At 41.6% G+C, this 20,039-nt stretch overlaps 1 protein-coding gene and 1 pseudogene across 1 annotated transcript in view; one reads left to right on the top strand and one right to left on the bottom strand.

The window, feature by feature from the left end:
- Positions 1 to 7,612: 7,612 nt before the first annotated feature.
- LOC122467957 lies at positions 7,613 to 8,356 on the bottom strand (annotated as a pseudogene).
- A 6,911-nt stretch (positions 8,357 to 15,267) lies between these two features.
- Positions 15,268 to 20,039, top strand: part of PELI2 (pellino E3 ubiquitin protein ligase family member 2) — a 199,497-nt gene continuing 194,725 nt past the window's right edge. The window contains exon 1 of the mRNA XM_043556233.1: positions 15,268 to 15,643. Within this exon, the coding sequence (XP_043412168.1) occupies positions 15,567 to 15,643 (77 nt within the window). The 5' untranslated portion in view covers positions 15,268 to 15,566. The remainder of the gene's footprint in view (positions 15,644 to 20,039) is intronic.

Here is a 20,039-nt window from a genome sequence, read left to right on the forward strand (position 1 = left end):
TTGGCTTACATATAACACCCAGTGCTCATCCCAACAGTGCCCTCCTCAATGCCCATCATCCATTTTCCCCTCTCTCCCACATCCCCATCAATCCTCAGATTGTTCTCTGTATTTAAGAGTCTCTTAGGGTTTGCCTCCCTCCCTCTCTGTTTGTAACTATTTTTTTCCCCTTCCCCTCCCCCATGGTCTTCTGTTAAGTTTCTCAAGATCCACATATGAGTGAAAAACATATGATATCTGTCCTTCTCTAACTTATTTCACTCAGCATAATACCTTCCATTTCCATCCACGTTGCTGCAAATGGCACGATTTCATTCTTTCTCATTGCCACGTAGTACTCCATTGTGTCTATAAACCACAATTTCTTTATCCATTCATCAGTTGATGGGCATTTAGGCTCTTTCCATAATTTGGCTATTGTTGAAATCACTGCTATAAAAATTTGGGTATACGTGCCCCTATGCATCAGCACTCCTGTATCCCTTGGGTAAATTCCTAGTAGTGCTATTGCTGGGTTGTAGGATAGTTCTCTTTTTAATTTTTTGAGGAACCTCCACACTGTTTTCCAGAGTGGCTGCACCAGTTTGCATTCCCACCAGCAGTGCAAGAGGGTTCCCGTTTCTCCACATCCTCACCAGCATCTGATTTGTTCGCTTAAGCCACTCTGACCAGTGTGAGGTGATATCTCAGTGTGGCTTTGATTTGTATTTCCCTGATGATGAATGACTTGAGCATCTTTTCATGTGTCTGTTGGCCATCTGGATGTCTTCTTTGGAAAAGTGTCTATTCATGTCTTCTGCCCATTTCTTCACTGGATTATTTGTTTTTTGAGTGTTGAGTTTGGTAAGTTCTTTATAGATTTTGGATCCTAGCCCTTTACGAAGAAGCCAATTCTATTACGAAGTTTTTATGACCTTATGGCTCTAGAGCCTAAGATGTAGATGATTTGGTCTCTCTTTCAATATCCAAAATTTCTAGGAGACATAATTTGAACAACCTAACTTGAGTCACGTGACCACTCTTGGTCCAGCTGCCAAGGGGATGCATCATACCCCTTTAGGGCAGTTAGCAGGGAAAGTTCTCCAAAAGGGGGGTGGGCAAGAGAAAATGATGGATATATCTAGATCAAGAACCTTCAGAAATTGCTCTGAAAAAATGTGTTTTTAGAAGAAGGAAATACTTTTGTTTAGATGAATTGTCATGAGAACATTTAAAATAAAAATGATGAAAATTCATTCTCATTCTTTGTACCTAATACTACTTCACTTTTTATTGCTAAAATACATCTTCATCTCTGAATCTGCTATTTTTCTCCCACAAATTATCTTTAGAGGATAATTTTGTGAACCCTGGTCTTGTAGGTCCTAAGTTAGAAGCCAAATAACAAAGATAAATCCTTCGAACATTTCTTGTTCCTTCTGGCAGTTGCATTTGTAATGATCATTTGGCCTGAATTAAAGTGAGGTTAGAGATAGTGGAAATCAAACTCCAGGGAAAGGATTGAAAAAGCTGGGGACACTTTTGAGGCCTAAGAAGATAAAAGAGATTGTAAGTAGCCTTGAACTTTTCTCTGATAATTTACTCATTTAAAAATCTGCTTTCTTCAAAACTAATACATGAATTTATTGAAGAATTAGCTTTGTAAAATACGGATAATCTTATATCTTAACAATTAAAATAAAGACTGACTAGCAATGACTGTAAATGTGAACATTAAAAAAAATTTTTTTAATGATACCATTTTAACTTAATTGTGTAAAATTTGTAATTTTAACGCCCTGTTACCAAGAGCTTGCTTCAATTCAGCCCCAAATATCCCACCTACATTTGGTGTGTTTATGGTAACTAATGTAGAAAGGCCAAGGGCTGCCAACTGATATTGGACCGTGAAACTTGATAATATGATATTTCTTACACTGACATTGATCCTTTCAGTAATGAAATTTGAGAAAATTGGGGGTTAGCAGCCATGCAAAGCATCTTAATGTTGGCCTGCTTTCCCAAAGCAACACGCTTGGACCTCTCCCTCACCCATGCTGATGCAGGCAAACTTCCCAGCCAGCTGCACTAGTCCCTCTGGCAGCTAGGGCAGAATGCTCTGGGAGAAAGCTGGGTATTGCAGACCTCCCGTAACAGGTCTGCAATAACGAGGAGAGCGCCCAACCTGAGTGGAGAGCGTGTGAGTCTGCGTGTGCGTGCACATCTCTGCGCACATGCGTGGTGCCGAGGTAGTCCAGTAGAAACCGAAGATTGAGCCCGTGGTCACTGGCATCCGCCGGGAGAGAAACGGCTCTCTTTCATGCTAAGGGGAAATACTGGGCCCCTCAAATGGCCTCAGAACCCCAAGCTCTTACTGGAGGGTTGACCCCTTCCCCCACCCCTCCCTATTGTATATTATGAATAGGCGTCTTTGGCCCTGTGCTTTTGGCCACTTTAGGACAAGGAAGTATATCCAGTTGGTTAAATGGTCCTACATGCTAGAAATGTATGTATGACACCAACTATTCATGGTGTGGCCATATAAAAGGACATTCAGCCAATATTTCCAAGAAGTATAAATCAAAATATTTTTTAATTTAAAAAGTAATTACAAGGCATCATAGCATATCACATGGATTCTGGAACCAGATATTTTGAGTCTAAAGCACAGTTCTGCTGCTTACTACCTGTATAACCCTGGTCAAGACACTTAAATTCTCTATCCCTCAATTTCTTCGTCTATATCATGAGGATAATGATCTATTTCATCTGGTTATTGTAAGGATTAAATATGTTAATTTGTATAAAGCCCGTACAACTGTGCCTGGCAATAATAAACAGTCTGTGTTGTTATTATCATTAGCTACTGCACTTCAAAACTAAGGCTTAGAGAGGTAGAGACTTATTAAAAGGCCATGTGATGATCAGCCACAAAGTTCCTGTTTGACGCTGGGCTTTTTGTTAATACTCTAAATAAAATCAAACTTTGCTTTGCTGACTCTGTGAAAGAAGTATAACATTATCCATATTTAACTTTAGTTATAGGCAGAGAAAACTAAAGAATGAAAAGTGAAATTTTATACTAAAGGTGATGTTCCTTTCTGATTTGCTTTTTTTTTTTTTTTGTCATTGAGCTGTCCTGACTTTACCGTCATTCTCTCTGCAGTGACACGCAAGAGTAGAATCCTTTGGCTGTCCTCCAGGCAGGGTATACCCTTCAGATGCTCTAGAACCACACCACTCAAACAATCCCAGGGTTCAGCACAAGGTCTGGCACACCGTAGACACTCACTGTCTATTAACTTATTTTAAGTGATTGAATGTCAATATCTCTCCTGCCATTTTGACCTCATCACCTCCTGTTTCAAAACCTTCAACAAGATTTTTTTTTTTAAGTTTGAATTATTCATCCTGTGTTTCAGATCTTTCAGATATCTCGCCTGGAATGAACTTCCTTCTCTCCTTTTATGTAGTTGGCCCCTTTCACTATGCCTCACCTACTTTGCTTAATGTGTCTTCTTTGGCTATGTTCTTACTCATTTTTATCCCACACGTAGTACTAAATATAATACCTTCATACTTTAACATTTTGTTTACACTCAAATGTTTCTGCTCTCTTTCCATTGGAATTATAGTTGTAGGAGACAATTGGAGGTGTTTTCTCAGCCCACATCCTGCCTTCTCGCTTGCTCCCATAGCAGCCATGTTAGAACTTCATGGCCCTCACCCTTTAACCTAGGGTGGGACCAAGGGCGGTTTTTGGTTTTTGGTTTAAACCGCTAACTTTTGGGGGGTTTTGTTTTGCAGTAATAGATAGCTGGTGTATCATTATCCTCAAAAGTTGCTGAATAAAGTCTCTAATTATGAATGAAAAACTATGCTTAGAGCTATCGACATTTCAACTTAATATCCATATGATTTTATTATAAAAAGATTATAGAGTGCAAGAAAGTTCTGTATTGAATATGATGTATAGTAGCAAACATATGGTGAGTCTGTGATAAATGCCAGAAAGATTATGAATTTTAAAATGCCTAGAGAAGGAGGGGAGGGCAAGGGATTTGATTTTTTAAGGTTTGTTTTTTTTTTTTAACTAGCTTTCAGCATCTGTTGGTCTGAACATAGACGAAGACACAGTTAATAAAACGCTTAACGTGTAATAAAATGTTCATTATTTCATAGAAGAAATAAATGTGGTTAGTTCGGCTAAGATTCTTTGCTTCCCTTTTATGTATTTATGGCTTGTTTTTGGTGAACTGCAGATCTTTGCATATTGACTTTAGTTAATCACAACCTAAGGATTGAGTGCAAGAGGAGAAAGACCCCTCATGAAACTGATTGGTGACCAAGCAAAGAGAAAGGTTAATAGGAACTTAAATTTACCAGGCATGTGGATTTTTGTGCATTGACACTTTTGATTTTGTGGGTCTTAACGTGTTTAATTTCCCCTTTACCGTGAATAAGCTGCAACCTTGGTTCAAGGTCCTTCAAAAAGAATGAAAAATGTCATTTTGCCTTATTATTTAGCTTAGGGGAATAGTTACAACATTTACCTGTTATCTGGTGCTCGTGCCGACTTTCACTGTTGACTGTGGGGATCAGTCCCATCTGTGCTGGGCTGTCTGTATCAGCGTGCCCTTGGATTTTTCATGTGAACTGGCACGTGGTAGTGGAGATTAGGTCACTGTGTCTCATGTGTTGATTCTGCAGCTAAACACATCCAACCACTTGACGTAAGCAATTGTAATGGCTGAATCTAAAAGATCATGAAAAAGGAAGAATAAAACAAATGCATCCAGTGTGATTCAAGGTCAGAGGGACACTCATAAGCAAGTTGGAAGTGGATAAAACAGTAGATCAGCATTTTAGATTTAGCTTTCTGATATCAACTGATCTTTTAGTACTCCCTCATAATCATATAGCTGCGGAGCACCTTACAGTGTAGAGAGCATTCTCATTTGGATTCGTTTCTTATTTAGGTTCTAAGGTTCTAGTTGCTACAACTGGAACATCTCACAACTAGCAGGAAAGCCAGAGGCTGCACAGACCGTGCCATCCAGAGTCCCATACCCTCCCTCTGTCCCTTGTTTTGGGATTAAGAGTTTACCTCCAAAATGTGAGCTCCTGGGACTCCTGGTTTCCTGCTGTCTTTCATGCACTTCTATCATTTGCTTTATCTGTCATCGTGCCATAAAATAATAGGTCCTAAATAAATATTTATCAAATTGACTTATTATTACAGGACTGCACAGAACAAGTACAGGAAGTTTTTAACACATTTACTGGTTCATTTTTATTTAATATTTCCACATCCTCCGCCCTACAAAATTTTTCCTGCAGTTTTATTCAAGAAATGACAAGACTATACACGTTTTATTTGCAGCACCCAAGTTACTGTCACATGCATTATTTCATTTGATTTTCTCAAAAACTTTGTGAGATATATAGGCAGGAAATTATTCTTATTTCACAGATGGGATAAGTAAGACAGGAACAAAGGGATTAAGTGATATGGAACTGAGGTCTCTGGCTCTTAAACTTGCCCTTTCTTTACTCTTTTAGGATGCCTTTCTTCTGCCTCAGTTTAACCTCTTTCCATGTGTCCCCGGCTCAGTGGCGATTGACAGTAAGGAGGCTGTCTTCCAGGGCTATCTCACTGTTCCAAGTATGCTTCATTGTCCACAGTAACTCTGGCCTTGAGCTAAGAATGGAAAAATTAATTCTTTAATCATCTATCGTGGAGCTTCTAAAATGTCTGTCTTGATTTTACATGTTATGGTCTCTACATAGGTACATAGGTAACATTGTTAGGTGATTTTGTTTTTATTGTTTCAACACCCATACCTAACTCTCTAGTGACTTATAGTATCACAGAGAAGCAAAGCAAATGTTCACATCATTATCCTGATGACCTGTATGATCTGGCTTCTACCTACATCTCCAACTTAATTTTATAGTACTTTCCTGCTCATTCAGTAAGTTTAGACAACATGGAGTTCATTCTGCTGCTGGTATAGGCCAAGCTCATTTCTATCTTAGGGCATTTGAACTTGCTATATCTTCTAGATGGAATATCATTGTTCCCTTGGATCTTCCACAGATTTTGCACAGGTGACTCTGTCTTGTCATAATTCAGCTATCTGCTCAAAGCCCTCCTTAAAGAGGTCTTTCCTGGTCTCCTTGGTAAGTGGAAGGAGGTAGGTATAGAATAGTATGTTTAGTGTGCTTCCATTTCTGTGTGTTTTCTTAAATATTATTTATACAAATATATACAAGGAATAGCACTGGAAAGATACACAAGAAATTGATAACAGTGGTGTCCACTAGGGAGAAGAATGGCAGGATGAAAATGGGAGTAAAACATTTTTCACTCTGTTGTATTATTTGAATTGTTTACTACCTGTACGTATTACTTATTACAATAATTAAAGCCTCTGTAAAAGGGGGGGGGGGAAGGACCTATACGATAGCCTAAACCTAATAAATTAGAAATATAACAGAAATAAATATTGAATATTTCACTTAGATTCAGTAATTCAGTTATACGGTTCCTGGTGAAATGTGTCCCGCTTAAAAGCAATTCACCTGACAAAAAGTTAAAATTTTATTGACCACAAGTTCAACATGACCCAACCATGTGTCTGTTTAGAAAGTGACTACCTTCACTCAACAGCAGAACACACGTTTTTCTCAAGTACAAATAGAACATTGTCCAGGATAGGTCACACATTAGATATCAAAACAAATGTTAACAAATTTAAGGAGAGTGAAATCATATTCATATTTTTTTTCTGACCACAAAGGAATTAAACTAGAAATAGCAAAGAAAATTAGAGAATTCACAAATATTTGGAAATTAAACAACATATTCTTGAATAATCAATGGGGCAAAGAAGAAATTAAAAGGAAGTTACAATATATCTTGAGACAAATGAAAATAAAAGTACCACATACCAAACTTATGGGATGCAGCAAACAGTACTAAGAGGGAACTTTATAATGATAAATGCCTATACTACAAAAGACACAGAATCTTAAATAAACAACCTAATTCTACACCCCGAGGAACTAGAAAAAGAAGAACAAACTAAGCCACAAGTTAGCAGGAGGAAGGCAATGGAGATTAGAGCAGAAATAAACAAAATAAAGAATAGAAAAAATCAACAAAATTAAGAGTTGTTTTTTTTTTTGAAAACATCAAAGAAATCGACAAGTCTTTAGCTAGACTAGCTAAGCATAAAAGAGAAAGACTCCAGGAAATAAAATCAGAAATAAAATAAATATTACCACTTCTTCAGAAATAAAAAGGATTACAAAAGTACGAAGAATAACTCTACACCAACCAACAGGATAACCTAAAAGAAATAGATGAATTTCTAGAAACATGTAACTTACCAAGATTGAATTGTGAAGTAATAGAAAACCTGAACAGACCTATAACTAGTAAAGAGATTGAATTAGCAATCAAAAACCTCCAACAAAGAAAATTCCAGGATGATGGCTTCACTGGTGACTTCCACTATCTATCTATCTATCATCTATCTATCTATCTATCTATCTATCTATCATCTATCTATCTATCTATCTATCATCTATCTATCTATCTATCTATGTATCATCTATCATTTATCAGTTATTTAATTAGGTTCTTTGTAAGAAATCTAGAACACCAATTTGTGAGGGTACACTCCATTTGTGAGAGAAAACACAAAGTGGATGTAGCCCTGAAGTTGAGGAACAGCTTTGTGGGTCCACAGCTTTCTGATCAACCTTGCAGTGCTCTATAATCTCATGTTTCTCTTTCTCCGTGTGGAAGACCTCACCTTCCTGGTGTCTGAGTTTACACAGCTTCTTCTTGAAGCAAGCATCAGTGAGATATTTGGGGATTTTTCACATTGCTGATATCAATGGTGGAGGTGCCAGTGACAAATTTCTAGTGTGTTCTACACAGAGGAACTCAGTTGAAGGCTAGCAGTCCAGTCACAGATAGCAAGCCACTGCTCAGCTGCTTCAGGAAAACCACCCTCTTGCCCCTGTGGCACCCAATGAGGATGATCAAAATGGTCCCAGGGGTGATACTAGCTTGCAGCTTCCTCACATGCTGACTGAAAGGTTTTTAGCTGTGACTCAATAGCTTTTGAGGCACATCTTCAGTAGGATTATACCTACGCATTCTGTCACCACCAACTGGTTTTGTGACAGTAGCAAGAACCCTCCCCTTCTTTTTCTTTTCAACCCTGTATTTAGCTGCTGAATACTTCCTCTTGCACATGGCCTTTCTGGAATACATAGCTGATCAGGAATATCTGCCAATTCCTCTGACTAGGACAGGATTTCAGCTGCAGTGGGGCTTCCCCTTTTTAGGTGTTTTAGTCTTGAGGTTACTTTTTGTTTTCTTTAATGTTTATTTTTGTGAGTGGGGGAGGGGCAAAGAGAGAGGGAGACACAGAATCCAAAGCAGGCTCCAGGCTCTGAGCTGTCAGCACAGAGCCCCATGCGGGGCTTGAACACATGAACCGCAAGATCATGACCTGAGCAGAAGTTGGACACTTAACTGACTGAGCCACCCAGGTGCCCCAGGTTTCTTCTCTTCAGTTTTGAGCTTCTCAGCATTTCACCTGTCATCTTGCAAGATGGGAAAGAGCAATTCCACTAAACATTTAAGGAATTAACATCGATTTTTCTCAAACTCTTCCAAAAAGTTGAAGAAGAGGAAACACTTCCAAACTCATTTTATGAAGCCAGTATTATCCTGATACCAAAGCTAGAAAAAGAAAAACATCAGGCCAGTATCCCTGATGGATATAGATGAAGAAATTCTCAACAAAATACTAGCAAACTAAGTTTAACAGCATATTAAAAGGATCATACACCATGACCAAGTGAGATTTATCCCTGCTGTATGAGGATGGTTTGACACATTAGCAGAATAAAGGATCAAAATCTCATGATGCTCTTCATATGTGGCAGAAAAAGCATTTGACAAAATCTAACACCGTTTCTTGATTGAAACAAAACAAAACAAGAAAAACCTCAAACCAGGAATAAAAGGAAGTTATCTCAACATAAGAAAGACCACATATGAAAAGACTACAGCTAACATCAAACTCAATGGTGAGAAACTGAAAGTGTTTCCTCTAAGATCAGGAACATAAGGCAAGGATGTCCATTCTTGCCACCTCGATTCAGTTAGGCAAGATAACCAGAGCAGTTAGGCAAGACAAAGAAATCAAAGGCATCCAGATTGGAAAAGAAGTAAAATTATCTCTGCTCACAGATGACATGATCTTATATGTAGGCATGCCTAAAAATTCTACCAAAAAAAGCCGTTAGAGGTAATAAAAGAACTCAGTAAAGTTGCAGGACACAAAATCAATATGCCAAAATTAGATGTGTTTTGATGCCCCCACAATGAACTATCTGATAAGGACACTGAGAAAACAATGCCATTTACAGTAGCATAAGAAAGAATAAAATACTTAGGAAGAAGCCAAGGAGCCTAGAGTTTTACACTAAAAAGTACGAAACATCTATGAAAGAAATGAGAGAAGACACAAATAAATGGGAAGACATCTCCTGTTCGTGGATTGGAAGACTTCGTATTGTTAAAATGTTCCTACTACCTAAAACAACCTACATATTTAATGCAATCTGTCAAAACCCCAACTTTTTAATAGAATAGAAAAAACAATTTTAAAATTCGTATGGAACCACAAAGAACCCCAAAGAGCCCAAACAATCTTAAAAAGAACAAATAGGAGGTCTCACACCTCCTGATTTCAAAACATATTACAAAGCTACAGTAATCAAAACGGTATGGTACTGGCATAAAGATAGACTTACAGACCAATGGGACAGAGTCCAGGAACAATCATACACAAATACGGTCAACAAATCTTTAACAAGGGTGCCAAGAAGACACAATGGAAAAGGAGGATCCCCTCAATAAATGCGCTGGGAAAACTGGATATCCACATGTAAAAGAATGAAATTGGACCCTCATCTTATACCATACAAAAAAATCAGCTCAAATGGATCAAAGACTTGAACGTAAGATCTGAAACTGTAAAACGCCTAAAAGAAAACAAAGGGGAAATGTTTTATGATACTGGTCTTGGCAATGATTTCTTGGATTTGACACCAAAAAGCACCAGCAACAAAAGCAAAAATAGGCAAATGGGACGACATCAAACTAAAAAGCTTTTCCACAGCAAAGGAAATAACCAACAGTGTGGAAATGCAACCTATAGAGTGGGAGAAAATATTTGCAAACCATATGTCTGATAAAGAGTTAATATCCAAAAAACATAAGAAACTCATATAATTCAATAGCAAAAAAAGAAATAACCCAACTTAAAAGTGGGCAAAAGAACTGAATAGATGTTTCTCCAAAGAAGATAAACATATGAAAAGATGTTCAACATCACCAATTATTAGGGAAATGCAAATCAAAACCACAATGAGATATCTCACACTTTTTAGGATGTTCACGATCAACAAAACAAAACAACCCCAAAAATAGCAAATGTTGATGGGGATGTAGAGAAATTGGAACCTTTGTGCGCGCTTGTGGGAATATAAAATGGTGCTGCAATTATGGAAAACTAAAGGGAGTTTCCTCAAAAAAAATTAAAAATAGAACTAACTATATGATCTAGCAGTTCAACTTCTGGGTGTTTACTCAAAATAACTGAAGTCAGGCACCCAAAGAGATCCCCACTTTTGTGTTCATTGCAGCATTATTCACAATAGCCAAGTGGTGAGGACAACCTGTAGCTGTCCTGTAGGCCCACTGGCAGATGAACCTATAAAAAAAATTGTAGTGTATACATAAAATGAATATTATTGAGCCATAACAAGAAGGAAATCCTGTTTTATGCCATGTCATAGGTAAACCTTGAGGACAGCTTGCTAAAAACTAAGCCAGCACAGAAGGAGAAATAATGCACGATTCCACTTATACGAGGTATCTAAAATTGTCAAACTCACGGAAGTAGAAAGTGCAATGGTGGTTGCCAGGGGCTGCGAGGAGAGAGAAATGAGGAGTTGCTGTTCAAGGAGTATAAAGTTTCGGTCATGCAAGATGACCAAGTTAGGGAGAGCTGCTGGACAGCACTGTGTTTAGAGTTAACGATACCGTACAGTACTCTAAAAAAATCTGTTGAGGGTAGATCTCATGTTATGCGTTTTCTACCATGATAATAAAAAGTGGGTACACCTCACAATAGCAATCAAAGAAATGCAAATAAAAAATGATCACCTGTCACATTAGCAAGGGTTTTAAAAGCTGGTGCGAGTTCCCTGAGGCAGCTCTCTCATTTACTGCTAGTTACAGTGTAAATTGGCAGGCATAACCGTTTTGGAAAACACTTTGGAAATATGCATCAAAGGGTCTTAAAAGTGTTTGTACCCTTTGATGTAATAATTTTACTTGTAGGAGTCTGTTCTCATGCAGCAATAACAAATGCAAATATGTTTATTTATAAGACCAAAATTTAGAAATCTTCCCAATGTTCCACGAGAAAGGAATGGTTAGTAGAAGCTGACATATATGATAAAACAACAAAAGTGTTTATGAAGTTTATTGACAAGAGAAAACTCACAATATAACATTAGGTGAAAACGGGGGGAGGTAACAAGCTGTATAAAGGGTGATTACAAATCATATTATCACTGCTCTGTCAAAAAATTAAAACTAAAAAAGATGAAGGAAATCCACAAAAAAATGTCATAAGGCTGTTTTCTGGGTAATGAGACTATGGATGACTAAAATAAAATAAGATTTTAATGTATCCTTTTACTCTTTTAAGTCTGCAAACATAAACATGTAAGGTAGAATATAGAGTGATCAAAAATTAGACTCTTTCTTCTGGAAGTACTGGAAGGTTTTTGATTAGCTTCATTCAGAGTATGGTTAAGACAAGCAAACTTCTTCACTAAATGTTTTCATTCTAACTTAAAAGAGGTAGACATCACAGGGAGAGAAATCAAGGGAACGCCTTACATTATTTATTTGTGTAGTAAACATATGGCCTTTAGTAGCCCAAGAAATAGCATCAACTCCCTGTGGGATGCAGTGAGTGGGCCATCCTCTTTAGGAGAGTAGTTTAGGAGAGATGTAAATGGAATGGCGAGCAGGGAGGGGGTGGGCGGGTCTGCCCTGGCAGCTAGGTCGGTCAAACCCACCGTGGCTTTCGGTGGGTTGGCAGATGGCACAGCCAGATTGTCCCATCAGCCTGAAGCTACAAACTAAAACAGTTACATTCAAGAAGAGATAAATTTATGCTACAACCGGATTCCTAATACTAGCTAGGGATGGTAGGGGTAATGTTCCAGTGCGCTTAACTTGTGAGCAGAAAACTCTAAAAAGGATGGGTAGAGAAAGGTGCAAGCCGCCTTGCAAAGGGACATAAGTCACCAACTCTGAAAAAGTTAAGTTTATGCCCCACTGCTCTGCTCCCCTCCCATCGCTGCCATTTGATACCACGTAAAAGTGTTCCTTTACTGGGACGCCAGGGTGGCTCAGTTGGTTAAGCATCCGGCTTCGGCTCAGGTCATGATCTTGTGGTTTGTGAGTTCCAGCCCCATGACGAGCCCCATGACGAGCCCCACGATGAGCCCCGCATCCAGCCCTGCATCCAGCCCTGCGTCCAGCCCCACGTTGAACCTCCCATGGAGCTCCATGCTGACAGCTTGGAGCCTGCTTCAGATTCTGTGTCTCCCTCTCTCTGTGTTCCTCCCCCACTCACACAGTCTCTTTGTCTCAAAAATAAAGATTAAAAAAAGAGAGAGTGTGTGTGTGTGTTCCTTTACCTTTACCTTTGTAAGTTTCCTTCAAATCAGAGAATGCAAATTTGCAGACCTTGAGCCCAATGTAGTAAAAAAAAAAAAAAGTGTTTAAAAAAAAATCAACTTGAATGAGTTGCGTGACAGTTGGAAATTGGGAAATTTGGCATAAAATTCCGGATACGGGCTTTAAGAAAAGTTAAATTTAGCAACAGTGACCTGTTATTGTCACATGGTAACCATTATCTGCAGAAGAGCGATGCTCATTTTAGATGGCACAGGCTCGGCAATTTGCCGCAGTCCTCACTCAGCCCATGTGCTCATTTGGATTTCCACTTCTGGTGGCTGTATACATTCCTGAGGCTTTCAGGTCTGGGAGTGATTTATAAACCTGGTCTTCAAGCCCTGAGCTGCCTAGGATAAACGTCTCCCCTGATACAAAAACTTATTCAAAGCAACAGTTCCTAAATAATTCTGATAAAGACAGACCTGCGTCAGAACCATAAACATGCTCAAAGACATGCTGGGTGAACAGAGAGCACTGCCCTTCTGAAAATCAGGGGCACCATGGGCAGACAGCTAGAATGAAGAACCTTCGAAGACTGGGGCATCCTATGGGACACTCTCAGGCTAGTGTTTGGAACTTAGTAGGAGGTTAATAAATATTTGTTTCTATCTTCCTAAGAGCAGATGCAGAGCACAGCAAGGAGGAAATGGAGCCAGAATAGTGTAATGCAATGCACAAAAGCACAGCATGCCAAGAGAGAAGGAGGGAGGAGGTAATTGCAGCCTAGAGAGCAGTAGCAGCAACAGAACAAGCCTGGAGAAGTTAGAATGACAGGGCCAAGTACTATAATAACAGGGGACTGCATAACTATGGCATGATTCCGATAGGTCTTTGCTAGTAACACTTCTACATGGTAAGTAGAAGCATAGAGTCCACAGATGAAGGTAACATTAATCAAACAAATTCAGACAGAAATTCACATCAAAACACTAGTGAGAAGACATTTAACCCGTTAGTGAAGGATTGTTGGTTTGAAGTAAAACAGAATATATATTTAAAAATACAGAGAATTTATAAAATGTGCAGAATAGCTGTATTCAGCTGAAGTATAGAATTTCTGTACTTAGCTGAAACAAGTTAATGGTTTCAGTTTTGTGTGTGTGTGTTTGGCTTACCAACGGTGTAGCTATAGTTATTGAAGTAATTTATTTCTAAAGCCTCAATTTAAAAAATCAGTTAATAACTGAAGTAAAATTTTCTGAAGCATCATGTAACTGTAGTAATAACGTGTCAGAGAATGTTAGGCAAAGGGTGCCAAATGGCAGAGTGGAAGGTGATAGATGTGATTATTATTTTTCTAGCCCTTTCTTAGGGTCACGGCTAATCAGTCATTGTTTATACACAAGGTAGCTTTTGCAGTATTTATTTTTTTAAATATTTAGCAGACTTGGGAGGCAGTGACTGGCAATAATATGCAGTTTCCAGCATGTTACCAGTGCTTAATAAATGGTAAAACAATAAAGTCCTGCATGATGAAAAACAGCAGTGAGTACATCTATTATACCCCAAACCATATTAAAGCCATAGCATAGTGCATTGTCTACATTATGGTAATAAAGGAACATTTATATTCACTAAAAAGTTCACCCAGGTAAGTTCCTCTTAAATTTCTTAGGGTAGTGAAAGAAAGTATGAGAAAAGTGGATGGAGTATGGATTAAAAAAAAAAAAAAAGCAAAAAACCCAAAAACCAACCCCCCCCCCCTTTTTTTTTTAATCCTGTGGAACTTTGCTGACCACAAACCAGGTAGCTATACCCTATACACTGGCAGGGTGCTCCAAGTGCCTTCAAAACTCAAAACTCCCTCTAATCCAGCACCAATTAGCAAAACCCTCCAGATTTCTAGATACCTCCAAGCTTTGAAAGACTTGATTTTGGAAGAGGAGGAGGCGCCCAGGTGCGTGTGTTACAGATGTACGGCGCTACACAATGGCACCTAGAAAGCAAATGCTAACTCCGAGAGGAAGTTCTTTTTTTACATCTAAGGAAACCCGGGACTGCTAGGATAGGCTTGGGAACCTCGAGGACTGCGTTTCCGGAATCCTGTGCAGTTTTCAGCAGCTAGAGAACCGGTTTGCAAGGGCTGAGAACCCCGTGCTGTAAGTTTGGGGAAGGAAGCGAGAGAAAAAAAATAGAGCTGCTCCTTTAAGAACTTCCTTTCCCTTTTACTCTATGTTTACATAACACGGGGGCCGATCCACCGCGGGGCCCGAGGGGGGCGGGAGAGGGTGCTGGCCGCCCCACGCGCCGGAGGGAGGGGGCGCTGGGAGGGAGGGGGGCAGCGCGGCTTCGGGCGGAGGGCCGGGCGGTTCCCACCTGCCCGCGCGCCCGCGGGGCGGCTCAGCGGTCCTGCCCCCGCCCCTCCCCCGCCCGCTGCCCCCGCCCCTCCCGCGCTGGCTTTCTCCCTCCCTCCTTCCCTGGCGGGGCTCCGGCGGCGGCTGCGGCGGCGGCGGCGGCGGCGGCGCTTGGCGCGGGCAGGTCCCCCTGCTGCCCGGTCCCATTTGTTGCCGAGTCCTGCTCGGAGCGGCGGCGGCGAGCGGAGCTCCGGGGAGCCCGGCGGGGCAGCCGCACAGCCACGACGGAGCAGCCGCGGGACTGGCCGCCCCGCGCCCCCTTCGCCGCCGTGCCCTTCCCCGGCGCGCTCACCCCGTTCTCAGGATGGGATTGTAGCGGCGGCGCGGACTCCGCGGGGATCGCGGCGGAGGAGGCGGCGGCGGCGGCCGATCGGGGCTCCATGTTTTCCCCCGGCCAGGAGGAGCACTGCGCCCCCAATAAGGAGCCTGTGAAATATGGGGAGCTGGTAGTACTAGGGTGAGTCCCGAGATCTCCGAGGCGGCGGGCGGCGAGCGCTCGGGGCTGGGTGACTGCCGGGCGCCCGCATCTCCGAGCGGGGCCAGGAGGACGGCTCGGGGGCTCTCTGGGGGCGGCTGGGGCGCCGGGGGCGGCTCAGGGGCCCGGGCGGCAGGCGCCCGGGGAGCGGTGCTCCCCATCAGCGCGCGCGGGGCGCTGCAGAGACCACCGAGACGCGCCTTCCCGGCGGAGGACGGCGGCAGCCGAGGAAGTGGCGGAGCGGGGCCGGCCCCGGGAAGGGAGGGACTGTGGCGACACCGCGCCCCGCGAGGCGCAGCGTTCAGGGACCAAGTCCCGGTCCGTACCGCGGGGGACCCCTGCTCGACTTCCCCACGCGTCCTGGGTCGGGGAGGGCCGCTAGGGACCGGACCAAGGCGCCACCGTCGCAGGCACCTCGCGGTGTCGGAGGAGACCCCCCAGTTGGCGAAGCTGAAAGGCCGGTGGAGCCCGGTCCCCGGGACCCCTCTGCCCCGGGGGACTGTGGTCTCGGGTCCCGGAACTCGGAGCGCGGCGCTGCGGGCTTGGCTGTCGCGGGCAGCGAGATCTGCGGGGTGGGCGTCCGCGGGTAGCGCTTTGCATATTGTTATGGTGACCGCCGCGGGTAGCCGCAGCCGGGGGCTGTGAACTGTCTGTGACCTGGGCGGGCAGGCCGGCCCTCTGCTTTCCCAGCCGCCAGTGTCCGGGGGTTGGGGGTTGGGGGGCAGGGACGCGGCTGCGCCTGCCGGGGCCCCGGGGCGCGGGGCCGCATCCCCTCCGTCCCGGGCCGCGGCCTCGCTGATGTGCTCCTGGCGGCGTGGAGCTCGCCCGCCTCGGCTCCCTCTCCGCTTGTGAAAACCACATTTTGAAGATAGTAATTATCCACAATCGTTAAACGCAGCAATTAGAGACTTCATCTACTTCCTGAGTTTCCTTGTGACATTTCTATTGTTTACCCTTAATAAGCCGAGAGAGAGGCTTCGTAGGATTAAAGCAGGATAAAGTGGGCAGTGAAAGGGGAGCAGAATGGGGAGGAGGGAAGTGCAGGAAACTCGGGAGAGGAAGCAACTTGGATTTAATATTTAGGAGGAGAAAGGATTATTTTCTCCTTTGGATGTGCCACTCCTGGGAACCGCGCTTTTGTCCTCTCTCTTGAAAGACCTGTGTTCAGACCGTCATCTGTGCTGATAGGTAGGCTTCTCACACATACGAGGAGCCACGGGTATGGAAAAACTCAGGGAACTCTGAAAAACGTGTTTTGATAACTGAATGCCTTGAAGTAAGTGTGGGCTTAAAAATAATTTTGAAGAGAATTTTTAAGAGAAGCTTCCAGACACAGTACAGCTGGAAGTTGTCTATTCCTCCTCACTTTGTTGCTACAGTTGCTACAGTATTAAGTGGAATAATATTGGAAATCTCATTACCTATTTTGAAGTTTGCAGATAAGCAGTTTTTGTCACCTGCATCTGAATTGTGCTGAAAAGACAGATGTCAGGGTTCACCAGAAGGAGGGCGGAATGAGGGAGAAAGCAGGAGGTTAGCTGGTCTTATGTAACTTCAGCCCAACCTAATTTTGTGGAGTTTGATTTTGTTTGTGTGTCTGGCTTCAAAGCATGTTTAACATACTGTGTGAACCTGACAGGAAAGATTAACTTATGCCAGAACTTTATTTCATTATTTCCTTTTGAGGAAATCATTGTTGAGATGTTTCAGAGAAGCAGCGTGTGAGTGGGCCTGGAGAGGTTTTGTGTTTCTAGCTGGAAGTGCAGGGCATTCCAAAGCCGTGGAAAGGATTTAGACCCAGGATTGTCTTGGTATCACAGGCTTACTCTAAAGTAGGCTATGTAAATGCATTACTCATTGCATGTGCTTTGTCCCTGACTAATGGTTTTCCAGGAGACACTAAGTATGACACAGTTGGCACTCGAATATTTTGGACCAGACTCTCGGCAGTTATATGTGCACCTATTATGTGCCAGCACTGCTTAGGCATTGAGGATCTAGCGGTGAACAAGGAGCTTTCATTTTAGTGTGGAGGGACAGGGTAAGCAGAAACAAACGAGTAAACAAATGGATAATAAATGGCATTGTCAGGTGTTGCCAAATTTTCAACAGAAGGAGGTTAACTTAGGGAATGTCTGCCCCAGGTAGGCATTGCTTTCTTTAGCTAGGGGGTCAGGGCAGGTCTCTCTGAGGAAGTGAAATGTGAGTTGACATTCAGACTACTGAGAAGATTCTGGTCAGGTTTTTGAATACTTGAGAAGAATTGTTCTTTTCTTTTTTTCCTTCTTGCTTGCTTTCTTTCTTCCTAACTTCCTTCCTTCCTTCGTGACTGCCTGCTTGCTTCTTTTCTTTTCTTTTCTTTTCTTTTCTTTTCTTTTCTTTTTTCTTTTCTCTTTTCTTTTCTTTTCTCTTTTGTTTCCTCTTTTGTTTCTTCTTTCTTTCTTTCTTTCTTTCTTTCTTTCTTTCTTTCTTTCAGAGTAGATTTCTGTATATTAAGTACATTGAAGAATGCTGGGGAACTAGTGAGTAGTAGGTAGACTTTAATGAGACCCTTACTTGGCTCAGTCGGTTAAGTGTTTGACTTCAGCTCAGGTCATGATCTTGCAGTTTTTGAGTTCGAGCCCCACATCAGGCTCTGTGCTGGCAGCTTGGAACCTGGAGCCAGCTTCTGATTCTGTGTCTCCCTCTCTCTCGGCCCCTCTACTGCTCACGCTCTGTCCCTCTCTGTCTCAAAAATAAACATTAAAAAAAAAAGAGACCCTTACTAATTCATATCCTATCCATCGGATTCAAGACAGTCCCCTCTTAAAACAACAATAACAATCAAACATCAACTTTGCATATCTGATCATCTGGGATGTAAATATTGGTAAAGAATTTCTAGTAGGTTTTCTTATTGATAAAATTGGTGTTGATGTCTAAAAATGACCAATATTGATATTGATAGAAGCTTTTGCCTATAAAACACAGTGCTTTTTTTTTTTTTTAAGCTGTTGTGTAACTACCTTTTTGTTTTCCTCTAAATTTCTCCTTTTTTCTTTTCTCTTTTAAATTTCATGGTAAAATGTTAGTGAGAAATCCTGGCAAGCAGACTGAGGAACTATATATATGTATATATGTGTATGTCTATATATGTGTATACTTATATATGTATGTGTGAAGAGGTTTATATGTATAGCTATTTGCATATAGCTATATGTCTAAATCCATATGCAAATATGGGTCTTTTCACATACTGTACAGTACTAAGAGAATTGCCAGGTAGTTAGGATGTTAGTTGGGTCATCACCTTTTTGGTGGATTAATGGAATTACATTATTTCTTGATTCCAGCCAATGAATGTGTCGTGCCACCACCCCTTGTTGTGCCCATTACGTAATTCAAAGTAGAGAAAATGACTAGTCTAACCGTCAGGTCTTTCTTGCTATTCCTTTTAAGCCTAAGTTGGGGAAGTGTCTGGATTTGAGAGTGTAGTGGAGAGAGCATAAAGGTACAGTCAGGAGACCGGGATTGAATCTCTGCTTTCTTGCCAACCAGCGTTGTGACTTTGGATTAGTCTTCTACCTTCTCTGTCTAAAGTGATAATGAAACATGATTGGATTAGGTGATCTTTAAAGGCCCTTCTTGGTGTATACCCTGTAATACTGTTCCTTGGTTTAATGTGGAAAATGTATAGTTAACATTCTGTGTGTTAATTTTGAATATTCTTAAGGTGATGGTGCTAGAATTCTAATGGGAACTGACTTTAAATAGCAGAAAAGACCAACGCTGTGATTACTTTTTTTGAAGTAGATATGTGCAAAACAGGGTTTTTAAAAAAGGTGGTAATGGTATGCGTATATTTGGCTCATTGGTGTTTGATTATATGTTAAGACATTCAGATTTGGTACAACTTTCTGTTCCAAACTTAAGCAAGGCAATAATGTTTTGAAATTAATCTAAATAGGCTACAAAAGCCAGCATAAGGAAGAGATAATCCGAAGATAGGATTTTAGACCTGGAAGGGACCTGGGAGGTCATGGTGTGTGTTTAGCCCTTTTATTTTACTAAGGAAAAAGAAACTGAGGCTCCAGAAAGGAAGGAGATTTGTTCAAGTTCACAATTGAGCTGGATCACTGCACTGCCGGGTCACTGTTTTCCCACTTCAAGGCAGACTCCAGCAGTGCTGTCAGTTTCTCAAAGCTTCAAACTTTTTGTAACTTGCATGGGGGAAGCTGAATCCCTTTCTGGATTCAGTTTGAAGCGTGCAGCTCTCTTGCTGACTCAGGACCCATCATGGTTTTTTGGAAAAATATTGCACAGTTGAATGGATAATCTGTTTTCCCAGGCTTTATTTTTAATTTGATGCTTCACCAGATATATTTTTATTGGCTCTCCC

Source organism: Prionailurus bengalensis, chromosome B3 (assembly GCF_016509475.1).
Source record: "Prionailurus bengalensis isolate Pbe53 chromosome B3, Fcat_Pben_1.1_paternal_pri, whole genome shotgun sequence".
Lineage (NCBI taxonomy): Eukaryota > Metazoa > Chordata > Mammalia > Carnivora > Felidae > Prionailurus > Prionailurus bengalensis.